General features: G+C 42.6%; 1 protein-coding gene across 1 annotated transcript in view; it reads left to right on the forward strand.

Moving 5' to 3' along the window:
* Nucleotides 1–669: 669 nt before the first annotated feature.
* Nucleotides 670–13,947, forward strand: part of sardh (sarcosine dehydrogenase) — a 33,377-nt gene continuing 20,099 nt past the window's right edge. Inside the window, exons 1-10 of the mRNA XM_034602140.1 lie at nucleotides 670–880; nucleotides 2,380–2,570; nucleotides 2,894–3,030; nucleotides 3,302–3,480; nucleotides 4,205–4,384; nucleotides 5,033–5,156; nucleotides 5,447–5,547; nucleotides 7,511–7,615; nucleotides 11,334–11,463; nucleotides 12,838–12,924. Of these exons, the coding sequence (XP_034458031.1) occupies nucleotides 2,386–2,570; nucleotides 2,894–3,030; nucleotides 3,302–3,480; nucleotides 4,205–4,384; nucleotides 5,033–5,156; nucleotides 5,447–5,547; nucleotides 7,511–7,615; nucleotides 11,334–11,463; nucleotides 12,838–12,924 (1,228 nt within the window). The 5' untranslated portion in view covers nucleotides 670–880; nucleotides 2,380–2,385. The remainder of the gene's footprint in view (nucleotides 881–2,379; nucleotides 2,571–2,893; nucleotides 3,031–3,301; nucleotides 3,481–4,204; nucleotides 4,385–5,032; nucleotides 5,157–5,446; nucleotides 5,548–7,510; nucleotides 7,616–11,333; nucleotides 11,464–12,837; nucleotides 12,925–13,947) is intronic.

The following is a 13,947-nucleotide window of genomic DNA, read 5'->3' on the forward strand; positions in this document are numbered from 1 at the left end:
TCTGGGATCAGAGTGAGTGAAACACACACTTAAAGATCTACACGCCTGCTTACGTGTACATGCTACACTTCAGCTTTTTAACCACATGTAATACAGGCCACACAGTTCAAAGGTTGCCTGTCCAGCTCCTGTCCAGTTTGAGGCTGTTTGAAGTGACTGGACAGAACCTGTCCCAGGAGGGGACACAGACTCAGCTGCTCATTGGCTGCTGGTTTGGAGGTGGAGTTAAATGGGGTCAGCTTTGCAAGATGAGAAACTGCATATGGCTCCGAGCATAAGGTTTCGTAATGTTGAGGGTCTTCTCTTTGCACCATTGATTCCCCCTCTGCAAGATCACTCACACACACACACACACACACACACACACACACACACACTACAACCATGATCGCTCTGTGGACCTTGAGGACTTCAGTGGTTTTAACAGCTGCTACCTCATATCCCCCAGCACACACACACACACACACACACACACACGTAAAAGTGAGGACTGGAACAAATTTCCACTTTCCCTTTTTCACTCCAAATACAGTTTATTAAAAACAATCAATGCACTTCAAAATCTGAATTATACATGACTTAATATCAACAAGACTGATACATATTATTACCCAGAGATCCCTCTGTGCACTGGTCTCAGCTGCTGTGCGTGTGCGTGGGGAGGAGGAGGAGGAGGAGTAAAAACAGGAACTACCAGAACTACCACAGCAGATCTCTGAGCCTCTTCATCTCCCACGCTGCACTTTTTAATAAAGGCTCGACCTCTCGGCCATTTTTTTCCTGTAACTCCTTCCCTGCAAACTGTTCTTCTCCTCTTCCTCCTCTTCCTCCTCCTTGTATCGGGTGCGACCGGGTCGGTGTGTGTCAGCAGGAACCGCAGGTAAAGTGTGGAGATCGAACCCGAGCTGTCATGCAACAGACTTACACCACGAGGACGCGTCTGAGTTGTGTTAGGTTGTTGTTTCGTGTGAGATCACATGCTGCGTTTAATGCCACGTCGCCTCCTGCAGCTGCTCTCACTGCTGCTTGTTACTCTGCCGTGTGGCGTTCAAGTGCATGTGGCGGAACGTGTCAGTTTGTTGTATTGTGAGTTTTGTTTATTTCAGGTGTTGTGAACATGTTGTGCAAACTTTGCATCGCAGGGGGGGAGTGTGGGTGACGTCACTGCAGCTGATCTGTCAGTTTGTACTCTTCATAGGAAGAACTCCTCATTTCCAAGCTTCATGTAATTCATTATTTACTTAAACTAAATGTTGGTACATTTTCAAAGTTGGGGCTGCAACAGCTAATCGATTTAGTCGACTATAATCGATTTTAAAAATAGCTGGCATGATCCTGATATCTACAACAGCGTTCTGACTATAGTTCAAACTTAATTTAAGGTATCTTGAATTGAGGTGAATTAAAGTTATGTTGAACTTGAATCATGACCAGTCAGAATTAAATAGTAGGTATCTGAAACTGGAATTATAGTAATAATTAAGTTGCACATGTCTGTAATACATATAGAAAGAGACTAATGTCAAGAACACGAATAAACTGCTGGTAAGGATAAAACAGCTTTAGACTTTTTATCTGATTAATCATTGATGAATCGAAAAAAAAGAATTGACAGATTAATACATTTTTAGAATAGTTGTTAGTTGCAGTCCTAGACATTATATTCTTAACCCTCTTTGGATGACAGACTTGTGTAAGTGGCAGCGCTTCACTGCATAAGAGAAGATAAGAGAACCTGAACTTTCAGCCACCACCAAAATATAGTTTTTTTTCTGCTCAGTGTTGACCAGGCGTGACTCTGTGTTAGATAATGTGTGAGCAAACTAACAGGCATCTCATGTGCAATGTGACGTGTTGTGGGTCCATGTGCATAAAAAAAACTCCAGCATTGACGTTGCTACCATACTTTGTTTTCCCCCCATATCCTCCTCATCACTGTCAAAAGCACAAGTTTGATCCACAAATCCATGTGAAGCTCAACATGTGCAGACATTAGTTATCAGAACAACTCGTAATTATCAGAACAAACTACTTGTTTTATCTTTTTTAGTGATAATGCGACTCGCTGAACCTTGATCTCTGTTTTCTTTTGGGTCGTCGCAGAATTGTAAACCTGGTTGTGGAAATCTAGATATGGGGTTTTCTTGAACCTTATATTGTATCTAAATTAATGCACAACTCCATTTGGCAAAAAAATTACCTGAACTTTGGATTTAAGTGTGACATTGATTCTGCATCCTGTGAACAAATGTGTCGAGGAAAAAATGGGTTTTATAAATAATTTGAAGACTAGCCCTTTTTCTGTGACATTGCATATTTTGTGAAACGTATCTCTGCTGTGTCGCACTTTGTCCCCGTGTAACATCTGACTGTCCACAGGTGACCATGGCCTTCCTTGGGAGCGCAGCTCGGCGCTTGGTGTTGGCAGCGCGCCCCCCCCTCTCTCCTCTGTGCCGGACGAGTGCTCGGGCCTACAGCTCAACGCCCACCCAGGAAAAAAGTGTCCCCTACGAGAAGACGCTCCAACAGAAGGAGGGAACGTCCTCTGGACCCACTAAACCTCTGCCCAGGTCAGCTCATCAGATGGACGGAAGGAGAGAGAGCTTTTATATTACCATAGGATGATTTATGAGGAGGATTGTGTACACAGTGATGCAAAGTGATGGATCAATATGTGGTTATGATTATGGACTGGTTGATGGAGGGCTAATGGTCACGATGACTGAAAGATCGTAGAAGCTCTGAAAACAGACATTTTACTCTCAGTTTAACTAAATAAAAGCTCATTTTGAACCTATTCCCTTGAATAACAGAAAGTATCTCTAAGTGGCGTCGTCCTTGTCCCACTTTGAAAGTCTCAGCTCACCTGTAGCTTCTCTGTCACCCGCCTCAGGTCAGCGGACGCGGTGGTGATCGGAGGCGGAAGCCTGGGCTGTCAGACCATCTACCACCTGGCTAAAATGGGAATGACCAACGTGGTCCTGCTGGAGAGAGACAGACTGACCGCGGGCACCACCTGGCACACTGCAGGTAACCAACTGCAGGAATAAGGTGTGAGGAGTGTGTGTGTGTGTGTGTGTGTACCTGGAAATAATGCAAACTGAAATGCATCCCAAAGATTCTCTAATTATTGTAAAATTAAATGGTGGCCAAACTTAACCTGAACCCATACACCAATTTTAACATTTTTCTCTGAATCCGTCCCAGACCGGCCTGTCTGGCTCTGGTCGTGTATCCACATACTGGACATGCATTATTGTTTATGTATTTCTGTACACCTGCTCATGTCTCTCTTCACCAGGCCTGCTGTGGCAGCTCCGGCCCAGTGACGTTGAGGTGGAGCTTCTGGCCCACACCAGGAACGTGATCAGCAAAGACCTGGAAGAGGAGACGGGCCTCCACACGGGATGGATCGAGAATGGAGGACTCTTCATCGCCTCCAACAAGCAGAGACTGGACGAGTACAAGCGCCTCATGTCGGTAAGAATGGAGATGGGCTTGTTTTGGCCACAGGGAGGAAAAGTGAACTGCATGGTGGGGTAAAGAGATCAGGTTCATCATGGGACACAAGTTTTTTGTTTGGTGCAAGGGTTGATTTGATAGATAGGGCTTTAAAATGTTAAGTTTTTAAAACTGCTCAACATGGCACATGAGGAGAAAAGTCTTTGTTTACCATGATTCACATTTTGCTTGTTCAAAGTTCAGCCAGAAAAAAAAAGGTAAAATGTCAACACCAACGACTCCCAGTTTAGTTTAGTTTTTTTTTAGTTTTTAGTTTTCACTTTGAAACACAAAAAAGTCAAACTTTGACACAGGGTTGTATTACAGAAATGTATGTGATTCCCACTTTGATGCACACATCCACTGCTGAATCTTTGTTCTGCTTGAGATTAGACAAATTAAAATAAAATGGTTGAAATCTTTACTGAAGAAAAGATAAATCCACAGATGTTCATGTTGTTGAAGATCCCCTCTGGAATCTCCAGGGCAGCAGCTGCAGTGAAGTTGTGAAGTTGTGATGTTCAGAGTCAAAGTGGGTTTCTGGCTGCGATGAATGTTTAAGTCGAAAATGATTTTGCAAATTGAAATCTGTTAAATTCATTAACTAATAATCATCAGCGTCAGACGTGGTTACTTGAGATGAATCGATCCTTCTCCGTTAAGACCTGAAACACTGAGACGTGTCATATCCTCTTATTTCTAGCTGGGTAAAGTTTACGGTATTGAGTCCTACGTGCTGTCACCTGCCGAGACCAAGGACCTGTATCCTCTGATGAACGTGGATGATCTGTACGGAACCCTGTATGTTCCAAAAGATGGCACCATGGACCCGGCCGGCACCTGCACCACGCTGAGCAGAGCTGCAACAGCCAGGGGAGCCAAGGTAAACTGCAGTGATACACTAACTAGCTCTTTTCTGGTTGGACCATGAATATGTTTTTCTAACCAACACACAAACTGGTCAGTGAGTCAGGTGAGCTGCTGCTGTGTGTTTTTGTGTGTGTGACAAAACACAGTACAGTTTAATAATAGCATCCTTATCTGAACAAGAGAACTAATCATTAATTGCTGTTTCAAAGAGACAGACTATATTTCCTCTTGAACCTGCATGTTTATGATGGTCCCAGTCTACTGTAATATCTTGAATAATAAATAAGCCCAATATGAAGAGTAACTCAAAGGAAATGTCTTCCAAAGTGCTTTACATAAAAATAATATATATAAGAGAAAATGTCGGTTTTGCATAAAAATGTTTAAGACAAGTGGTTGTACTCGTAAAATGCAGCCTGGAGGATTATGTCTTTTACTATTTGGCTTTTATTCATCATGGAGGCAGCTGCTGTTTGCAGGTTGATCAGTATTCAGGCCATGAAATTAAAAAAAAACCTGTCGTAAAAATAACAAAGTTACCAACAGGTTTTCAGTGATGTCACAATTCATAAATCACCTTAATTAGCCTCACGAAGCTGAAGCCAAATACTGTATCTCCACGTTGCATGAGAATAACTCCACCGTTCTGTCTTAAAACTAGGTGATTGAGAACTGCCCTGTGACCGGCATCACCGTGCGCACAGATGACTTCGGGGTGAAGAGGGTGAAGGCGGTGGAGACCCCCCACGGGACAATTGAAACGTCTTGTGTGGTGAACTGTGCAGGTGAGATAAACTAACTAACCCTCCCAAGACACAAAACATTACAGTTGACGAGGATTTTGGTTTAGTTAGAGATGGAAAAGAAACTTTGAGCTGTGCACTGACTGGACACAGTTTGTGGAAGCTGATGTTAAAGCAGCTTTTCATACTTCTGAGCTCTTGCTGGTGCACGTATAGGAGGTAAAAGTAAGATTGCTTTTGAATCAAAATCTTCATATGAACATGGTCTTTTTGCCAAAACTGCTTCTCTCCTGGATGCAATATGAATTCTTGTCTCTGTTTGTTGCTTGCAGGTGTGTGGGCCACCAAGCTCGGGGAAATGGCTGGAGTCAAGGTGCCTCTCGTAGCGATGCATCATGCCTATGTGGTGACGGAGAGAATTGAAGGCATACAGGTGGGACCAGCCGCCACCCGTCATGTCTAAAAAAACATTAAACTATAAAATCAACCATTGGCCCAGTGTTGTGAAGTGTCCCGGTAGCATGCTGGATGCACATTTTAAAAAAGTCCAAATGTTTTGTATTGTCATTAATATGAGACACTCATCAATATGTTTCCTGGCTGGACGTTTTGTTAAAATAAACAATCACATTAACTTGTAACTAATGAGATAATCGTGCAGTGTAATTGTAAAGCTTGGACTTTAATGTTACTATTGCTGCTTTATCTGAAATACGCCCAGACAAATGTCTACTGTAAGATTTAATTGTCCCTTTAATTCCCCTTGGAGACAGAAATTCTGTCCTGTGTGTGTGTATTACTTCCATGTGAACAATAGGGGGCACTATGGCCACAGATTTCAGACTGTGTGTGTTTGTGTGTGCATGTGTGTAGTGATGAAGTGTGTTTGCTTGTTTGTGTAAGGGATAGAGGCAGATTGATTTATTTGAACACATAAATGTCAGCCATGTGTACGTATTCAGGAGCATCAGTGAGGCCTGTGTGTGCAGCTACACTGCTCGTGCACATGATCCACTGTAATTGTGACCGTGTGTGTGTGTGTGTGTGTGTGTGTGTGTGTGTGTGTTGGATTTATTGAGTGTACACATGCATGACTGTGCTCATCCTCTAGAGGCTGGTGGTTTTAGACGGGCTGTCAGAGCTTCCCCGTGTTATGTAGTTTAAGAGCAGCTTAACCAGCATTACTGCTACATCATGCACACTGACATGAGCCCACACACACACACACACACACAGAATGACACACTCACACACTGGGATGCCACAAGGAAATATGTTTCCATCAGGCCGTGCAACTTCAGATCAAACCTGCCTCGCTGACTGCAGATCTGTGTGTGAATCCTTTAAGTTGAAGAACGTAGCCGGGCCAGCTGACGGTAGCCGGTGTTTGTTTTCATCTGTGTGAGAACACATGAAGGACAGAATGTACTGCAGTGCTCAGTATCGATCACATGGAGGAAGCTGCCTGGCTGAGCCACGCTGAGCCTGGCAGAGAGAAAGGAGCAGTTTGGCTTTTATTCAATGTGGTGAGCTGTTTTTCCAAATGTCAGCTCGCTCACTGGTATTTTGGTTTCTGTACCCAGAGCCAGTTTACTTTGGCATGAACAGCTCTCCGGACAGGATGAGTTCAAATGGCACAACATCCTCCAGGTGTCACTATTCATCGGACACTTGTATCCACACGAGGGTGAATGTTTCCCTCTGTTGTGCTGTTGAAAGAAGATTTCATGGTTTGTCAGCTGCAGTGACACAGGCATAAAGAAACGCTGAGGCTCGTTCCGTTATGTCATGGTATGTGCCGCTGGTGCTGTAGATTTGTAGGTTGTTATGTCTCGTGTTGTTTACACAGTGTGTAAAGCACCAGGCAGCACTGAATAGCACATCAGAGTCTGAGTCACAGCTGCACATTGTCTGCACAGGAGCCATAAAGTGCTCAATCTGCATTTTCTTACTGCATATTTGTGTACTTATGTGTTTATTCCGGGATCAGAGAGAAATGGCATTTCACATTTCACATATGGCGGAAGTGAAATGAAGTTGACTCTGACTTTAAATGATGTAATGGGAACACCAGCTTTTTTAAGGTGATGGCATGATGTGTTTTTACGTTTCAGCAGCTTAATTTTCTGACAATTTTACTTTCAAGTTTAGTGGAGTATCCAACAAACATATGGTGGTGTGGTTGCAGATGTGTGAAAGTCTGTCTTTGTGTCTCATCATCATGAATGAATGTTTTGTAGTTTTAAGACTTAGTAATTTTATAGTATGAAGTTATCATAATAACAGATAATACTCTAGTAACTGAGCTTTTGTCATTAAAACTGACATAACAAGTGAAAACCCTTATCTCTACTTGACAAATTCATGATTTGATGCTTACCCTTTTCTATTTGCAGAACATGCCAAATGTCAGGGACCATGATGCATCAGTGTACCTGCGGCTCCAAGGTGACGCCCTGTCTGTCGGCGGCTACGAACAAAACCCCATCTTCTGGGACGAGGTAAGCTCGAGTGCTAACTAATGATCGACCATCTCGTTCTCGGTCAATGGAGACTCTGAAACCTCACTTATTGACGTGCGTGTGTCTGAGTGAGCCGTGACGTAACGTCTGCCTCGATCGACATAAAATCAAATACCTCAATTAGGTAGCTGAATAAACTTTAATCCTGTTTATATAGTTCTCATTGTCTCTGTCAGTTTGACCTCAGCCTGTTTTTTATCCTGTCTTTCTTTCCCTCGTCTTCATTACTTACTGCTGTATTAACTTGGAGGTCAAACCGTATTCTTTACAGGACTCATGAAACTGTGTGAGTGTGGAAGGAAGTGTTTAATGCTAGTGTAATAATTTTGAATGACTCCATTATAAGTAAAAGTCCTGCACTCTAAATTTAGTAGAAGTAAAAGTGTGAAAGTGCCATAAAGCGCCATAGAGTAAAAGTTTGGGAAATATCCTTATTTGCTTCCTTGCCAAGAGTTGCATGAGAAGAATGATACCACTGTAACCAGTATAGACCGTGTGGTAGCGTTTCTCCACTTCCTCCCCAAAAAATGAGTTCGTGCAGTCAACAATCGCCCCATTCATGACATTTCCCCTGTTTTAATCGCATCAAATAACTAAAACCAAACCATCTTTGAGAAAAACATACGTAGTTTGACTTTTTAGTTTGGACCATGTCTCATCCACTAACATGAAGGAGGACTACTGCAGCCAGCCACCAGGGGGCTATCAAGATGGTTTGACAGTAATTGGACAGTACTTTGTGTACAACACATAAAATTACAGAAGCGCTAATAAAACTTAAAACTACACCTTTCACTTCTGTCTATATACGTAGGGGCCATCTTGGATTTCGAAGTCGGGGGTGGTAAGGTTCCTCCAGCATTTTGAGTCGAAGTTCCGACTTGAGGGGGCGTTCCAGTTGCAACTTCAAAAATTACGAGCTCCGAGGTTTAATGGAACGTGGCTTAATTGTTTCCCCTGTTTCCAGCATATCTAGTCTGATTATATGAAAAGAGGAGGTGGGGCTGCGGCTGGTTTGACCTTCTGCAAAGGTAAAAAAATACAAGCCAGGTCTGAGGCCGACATATTTAACTCATACATTAAGAGAAATGCTAAGAGAACTGAAAATAAACTTCAATACTGAAAATGTATCAACGGCTTTTAAACACTCGCACATTAAAAAGTAAGAGGAAAACATACTTGGAAATGATCTCAAAAAAAGTTTTGTGTAGATTTTTTGGTGGCTATCAGGTGTCTTATTACCTTCACACCAGATATTGAATTTCTAATGGGCGGACTGATGAGCATAATCCATGCTCCAAAGGAAAATGTGTGAACACCCACAAACCTTGTATTTTTAGATTCACTCGCGGGAAAATAACTTTTATTGGAACATTAAAACCGAAGCGTCTCTGTAAAAGACAGAAATAACAAGTGGCTGTGAAAAAACAAATCATTCAAACTGTCCTTTGGCAGCTATTAAAATAAAAAGCAACTCCACAGGCAGTTCTTTTACGTACTTACTGACTCTTTTAAAGAGGGTGGTTTATTTTTTATTCTGTGGATCGATCTTTATAAAAGCCTGTGAATCAACAGGTGGTCTTCGTCCTAATGGAAGTGTACTTTCTCTCAAGGACACGGCTTTTCCGTTTGTCTCTGATCCTGTCCCGGTGCTCCCTGGGGATCAGTTTCTTCACACCTCAGTCGCTCCGGTTTGATTTTATTCCTTCAAATCTGTAGAAAGCAACGTAACCCTTCAACCTGTGCCATTCACAAGTAACGATTTCTAGCTGCATCCACCCCATTCATGTGTGAGAATGAGTTATTGAAATGCAAAGGATTTCAAATAGTATATCAATATCAGAAATCATTTTAATTCTATTAAGATAATGTTGCCTCTTCAATCGTTTTCTTTTGTTGAGATAATGTAAACAATTATAATAAATGTTCAGTTACTGTAAAACGTGGACACAGATAAAATCTTCTCGCCTCTCGGTGACTGGACGACTTGTTCTGTCTTTCCGTCCCGCTGCCTTCATATCTACACTTTAGAGGATTTCTTTGTGCACGAAGCGGCGTCTTTTGTTCTCGCTCTGCAGCTGAGCGTTTGCTTTGATGTTTCGAGGCGGATGGAGGAAGAAAGCGCAGATACAGAAAGGAGAATTAGCGGGGAGACGGGAGAGAATAGAGGAGGCCTACCGAGTGAAGATGAGCGAGATCGATGGCTCGGGAGGGATTGAGAGGAGAAGTGTTGGCGTCCAGGACAAAGAGCAGCGCTCCTCACACACTCCAGTGTCGGTGCTCAGCAATAACGCACAACTCTTTGTTCACATGAAAGCGGGGCTGCCGTCAGCTTATACTTTCCATGTGACATTCAGGTCTTAATCAAGACTGAAAGTGTCACCACTGACATTCATTGTACAGCCACAGGGAAGTGCTTTCAGTTTGCCTACAGCTCCTTTGTGCAACTGCTGACTTTCAACTTGAAGAAATGCTTATATTCAACATATTAGGCATTTAAGGGAATAAGTTGATGCTGTTATCCAGAGCGACATTTGTATAATATGTAAGAGGGAGCTGCATTTCACAATCCAGAGCATCCAGGATGGAAAAGAGCACATGTCAATCCAAGATGGAGAAGGACTGAGAGGAGAGGATGAGCAGATCAGTGCGGGGATACAGGGAGATATACACGTGGCTGATAAACTTGCAGCACAGAGCATGAGGTGGTGAGCTGGACTTACAGATTTTGAGCTCAGCCACATTTGTGTAGGAGGGGGAGAAGTTTGAGGGCGAGGCGGTCTGTGCTGCTCTGCGTGAGTTGCTGGAGCTTACAGCCGAGTTCTGGCCCGGATGAAGAGGAGGGAGTTGCAGAGGGCCCCGGAGCTGGGAGCAAATCAAAGCTTGGACCAAATACTGAGAGAGGAAGGGTTTGATTAGACAGATGCTCGTTCCCTGGTGAGAAAGTGTAGATTCAGAAGACAGGACGTGTTCCAGCTGCAGTGGGCAGCGCACTCACACAGGATCATGTTTTAACTTGATCTCGATCATGTTTTTACTGAAGTCAGTCAAAAGTGATGAGGAAGAGAGAGAAAAAGGAGCTTATCAGTCTGTGAGGTGGGGCACCTGCATTGGACATCACTGTAGTCGTGTGGATTCATTTTATCAGGAGGAGCATTTTTCTGGGATTTGTGTTAATTTTGAATAAAACTAAAAACATATACAAATATGAATGAAGTATTGGTAATGCAAACGTACAGCATTAATAAAATGTTTGCAATGTCTTCTTGCAGCAGAATACACAGGTTTTCACAGGGTATAAAATGTTAGGCTTTTTAAAGTTTAAAGTCTTGCATCGTGCTTTAAAATTAGTTTGTTGGTTCATTTGAAGTTTTTTTTTCTTTTTAGCAGCAAAGGTTTAATGAGAGAAATGTCGACATGTGGTAGTAAAAATACCAACAAGACCAACATGCAACTGATTAGTGAGATAACGTGGCATTTTCCGGGTTATCCTTTACTAGGCTACTTGACTTTATCTTCATTTATGGGTTCAAGTTCAAGTAATTCTTGGAATCTGAGGGTGAAAGTTCTTTTATCAGGGTCTGAAGAACTGAACATGCTCAGACCTGCAGAAACCCTTTGGATCATAAGTATTTTTTGTTAAAATGTAATGAAATAAACAAGAAAGTCACATGTTTGTCTGTGTTTTCTTTCCCAGGTGTCTGATAAGTTTGCCTTCAGTTTGTTCGACCTGGACTGGGATGTATTCACGCAACATATTGAGGGTGCGATTAACAGAGTCCCCAGTTTGGAGCAGACTGGCATCAAGTCCACTGTCTGTGGACCAGGTATGTACACACGCACACATTTCCACAGAAAATCCTGTCGACCCTTCTTGTAAATTTCTGTAACATTCTGCACGACGGCAGGTGAACAAGCAACTGCAATGGCACTTTTTAAATTGGACACATTCTAATTTAAAGGTGGAACGCACCCATCTGTAAAATATCGTGTTCACCGCTCCCATACTTCTCATGAATACCTAAACCATGTGTCGATGTGTCATGTTTGTAGAGGAGATAGTTTGATTAGTTCAAGCCCGACTCCTTGTCCAGGAAATATCATGTCGCAAAGTTGCCCCAGCCGATCTGTCGCTGTGCAGCCTGAAGAGTTTCAGCATGGAGTCGAATTTTTCCTCATCATATTATGATGCAGCTGTTTGGGTTGTGAGAGAGAGAGTGAGGGATTCTGTGAGGTGTTCTGAGAAAGACGGAGAGAAAACAGAGGGTGGAAGGAAGGAAGGGAAGGAAAACTTGAGCTGTCTAACGAAGTGGAGGAAAAGTTGAGACGAAGGAAGGAAGGAAGGAAGGAAGGAAGGAAGGAAGGTAGGTATGTATGTAAAGTTGAGATGAAGGAGGGAAGGAAAGAAAGAAGGAAAGGAAATTTGAGACATAGGAAGGACAAGTTGAGACATTTGAAGGAAGGAAGGAAAACATTTATTTATTGAAGTGTGTTGAATTCACATTAGAACACAACCCTAAGTGATATATATTCACAGTGAGCTTACTGAGTCCTTGACTTCTTTACTTAGGAAGAGAACAGCCTGAATAGAGAGGAACTCTTCACCATGATCCAGGCATTACGAGTACGACGAGTATCATCTATATGTCCTCAGGAGGATAGAAAAATGATTAAAATACCACTTGGGGAAAGTTTTGATGCTGTTAACTTCTTCAAAATGTTTTCCTGTGGCACATTCAGCAGGTAATTGAATATGGCTGATGAACCACTTACTCTGTACCATAAAACAAACACACGTGCATTCAGGACATAAGAGAGAGTGCATCTGGGTATTTTTAGCCTCAGTGAGTGAAGTACTTGACCTTGGATCTTCTGCTCTTTAAGTTCCATTCAATAGCAGAACTTAAGTACTTCTTTATGCTCCCTGAACATAAACACTCGTATTTTACCCAAGCAATTAATAACTGAAGCTGCAAACATAAACCTTTATTAGAGTTGGTGTAAATTGTATTTATTTGAATACTCCTTAAACGTCCACATTACACAAAATAAAGATTTTAAAATCTAATAAAAGTATTATTAAGCTGCTTTCAGACATGCACTGCACTGAGATCAGTTCACCTCTGTGTTTACCTGGTGTGACCTGCTTTTGTTTCCCCTGACGCCAACAGAGTCTCTCCCTCTTTGTGTTTTGTTTTCAGAATCGTTCACGGCCGACCATAAGCCGCTGATGGGAGAAGCACCAGAGGTCAGGGGTTTCTTCCTGGGATGTGGCTTCAACAGCGCGGGTACGTGCTGCCGGGGCAGAGGGATGGAGAGGAGCGTAGGTGGAGGGGGATTTAAAAGAAACAAAAGAACAGAAAGAGAAATGAAGGGTGCATGATGATACCAGAGGGTAAAGACATCTCCGGTCGAATTGTTTGCCTCATAATCTTTACCTAAAACAAATTCTACGTTCTATCACTCACTGCGATGTTCTTTAAAGTGCTTGGTTATGAGCTTTCCCTTGAGGAAACGCCGAAGTGATAGAGCTAGAAAGGTCAGAGGAATCTACAGGGGCTAAATAAACAGGACCAAAACAAGCACGGAGAAGTGGTCCAAGAGTGTTTCGACCCAGCAGCCGCCAATCTCCGTGGACACTCAACGTACAGATGAATAATGGAGTGCTTTCGGAGTCCAAGGAGGACACACACACACACACACACACACACACACACACACACACACACACACACACACACACACACACACACACACACACACATTCACATACCAACAACATCCCAAGTCACTTTATTACTTCACTCACAGATGAGCTTACCTCTGACATTACAGGGGGAGGAAAGCGAGCGTCTCGGCAATCTGCAGAACGCAGATAGAGGGGGAGTAAAGGGTAAAGTCATCGCCATTAGTGTTGGGAGAAAGCTTTCTTCTGCGAATGACTCCAGGGGTCGAGATAGGTTTTATGACAATCGCTTGGGAGGTGCCGGGAGGTGGAGTGGTAACGAGTCAGCATAAAGTGGTTTCAACATTCACACAAACACCGAGACCTTGGATCTGACTTTTGACGGATTCTTGCAGTTCTTGAGACCTTCCTCCTCCCTCTCTTTCTTATCTCCCAAACATTTTATATCTCATACTTTTATTTCTTAGACATTAAACAGAACACAAAAACAGATCATTTTGATTATTGAGTCATTGTGGCAAAAACAAATGAACAAAGCCACAAATGTACCATTTCATCATTGTAAATTTAATATTTTTTTGCTGGGGTTAGTTTCGGGTTTCCAAGCAATCACTAAAACTTTGTC

The sequence above is a fragment of the Hippoglossus hippoglossus genome, chromosome 12, assembly GCF_009819705.1.
Source record: "Hippoglossus hippoglossus isolate fHipHip1 chromosome 12, fHipHip1.pri, whole genome shotgun sequence".
In the NCBI taxonomy this organism is placed as follows: domain Eukaryota; kingdom Metazoa; phylum Chordata; class Actinopteri; order Pleuronectiformes; family Pleuronectidae; genus Hippoglossus; species Hippoglossus hippoglossus.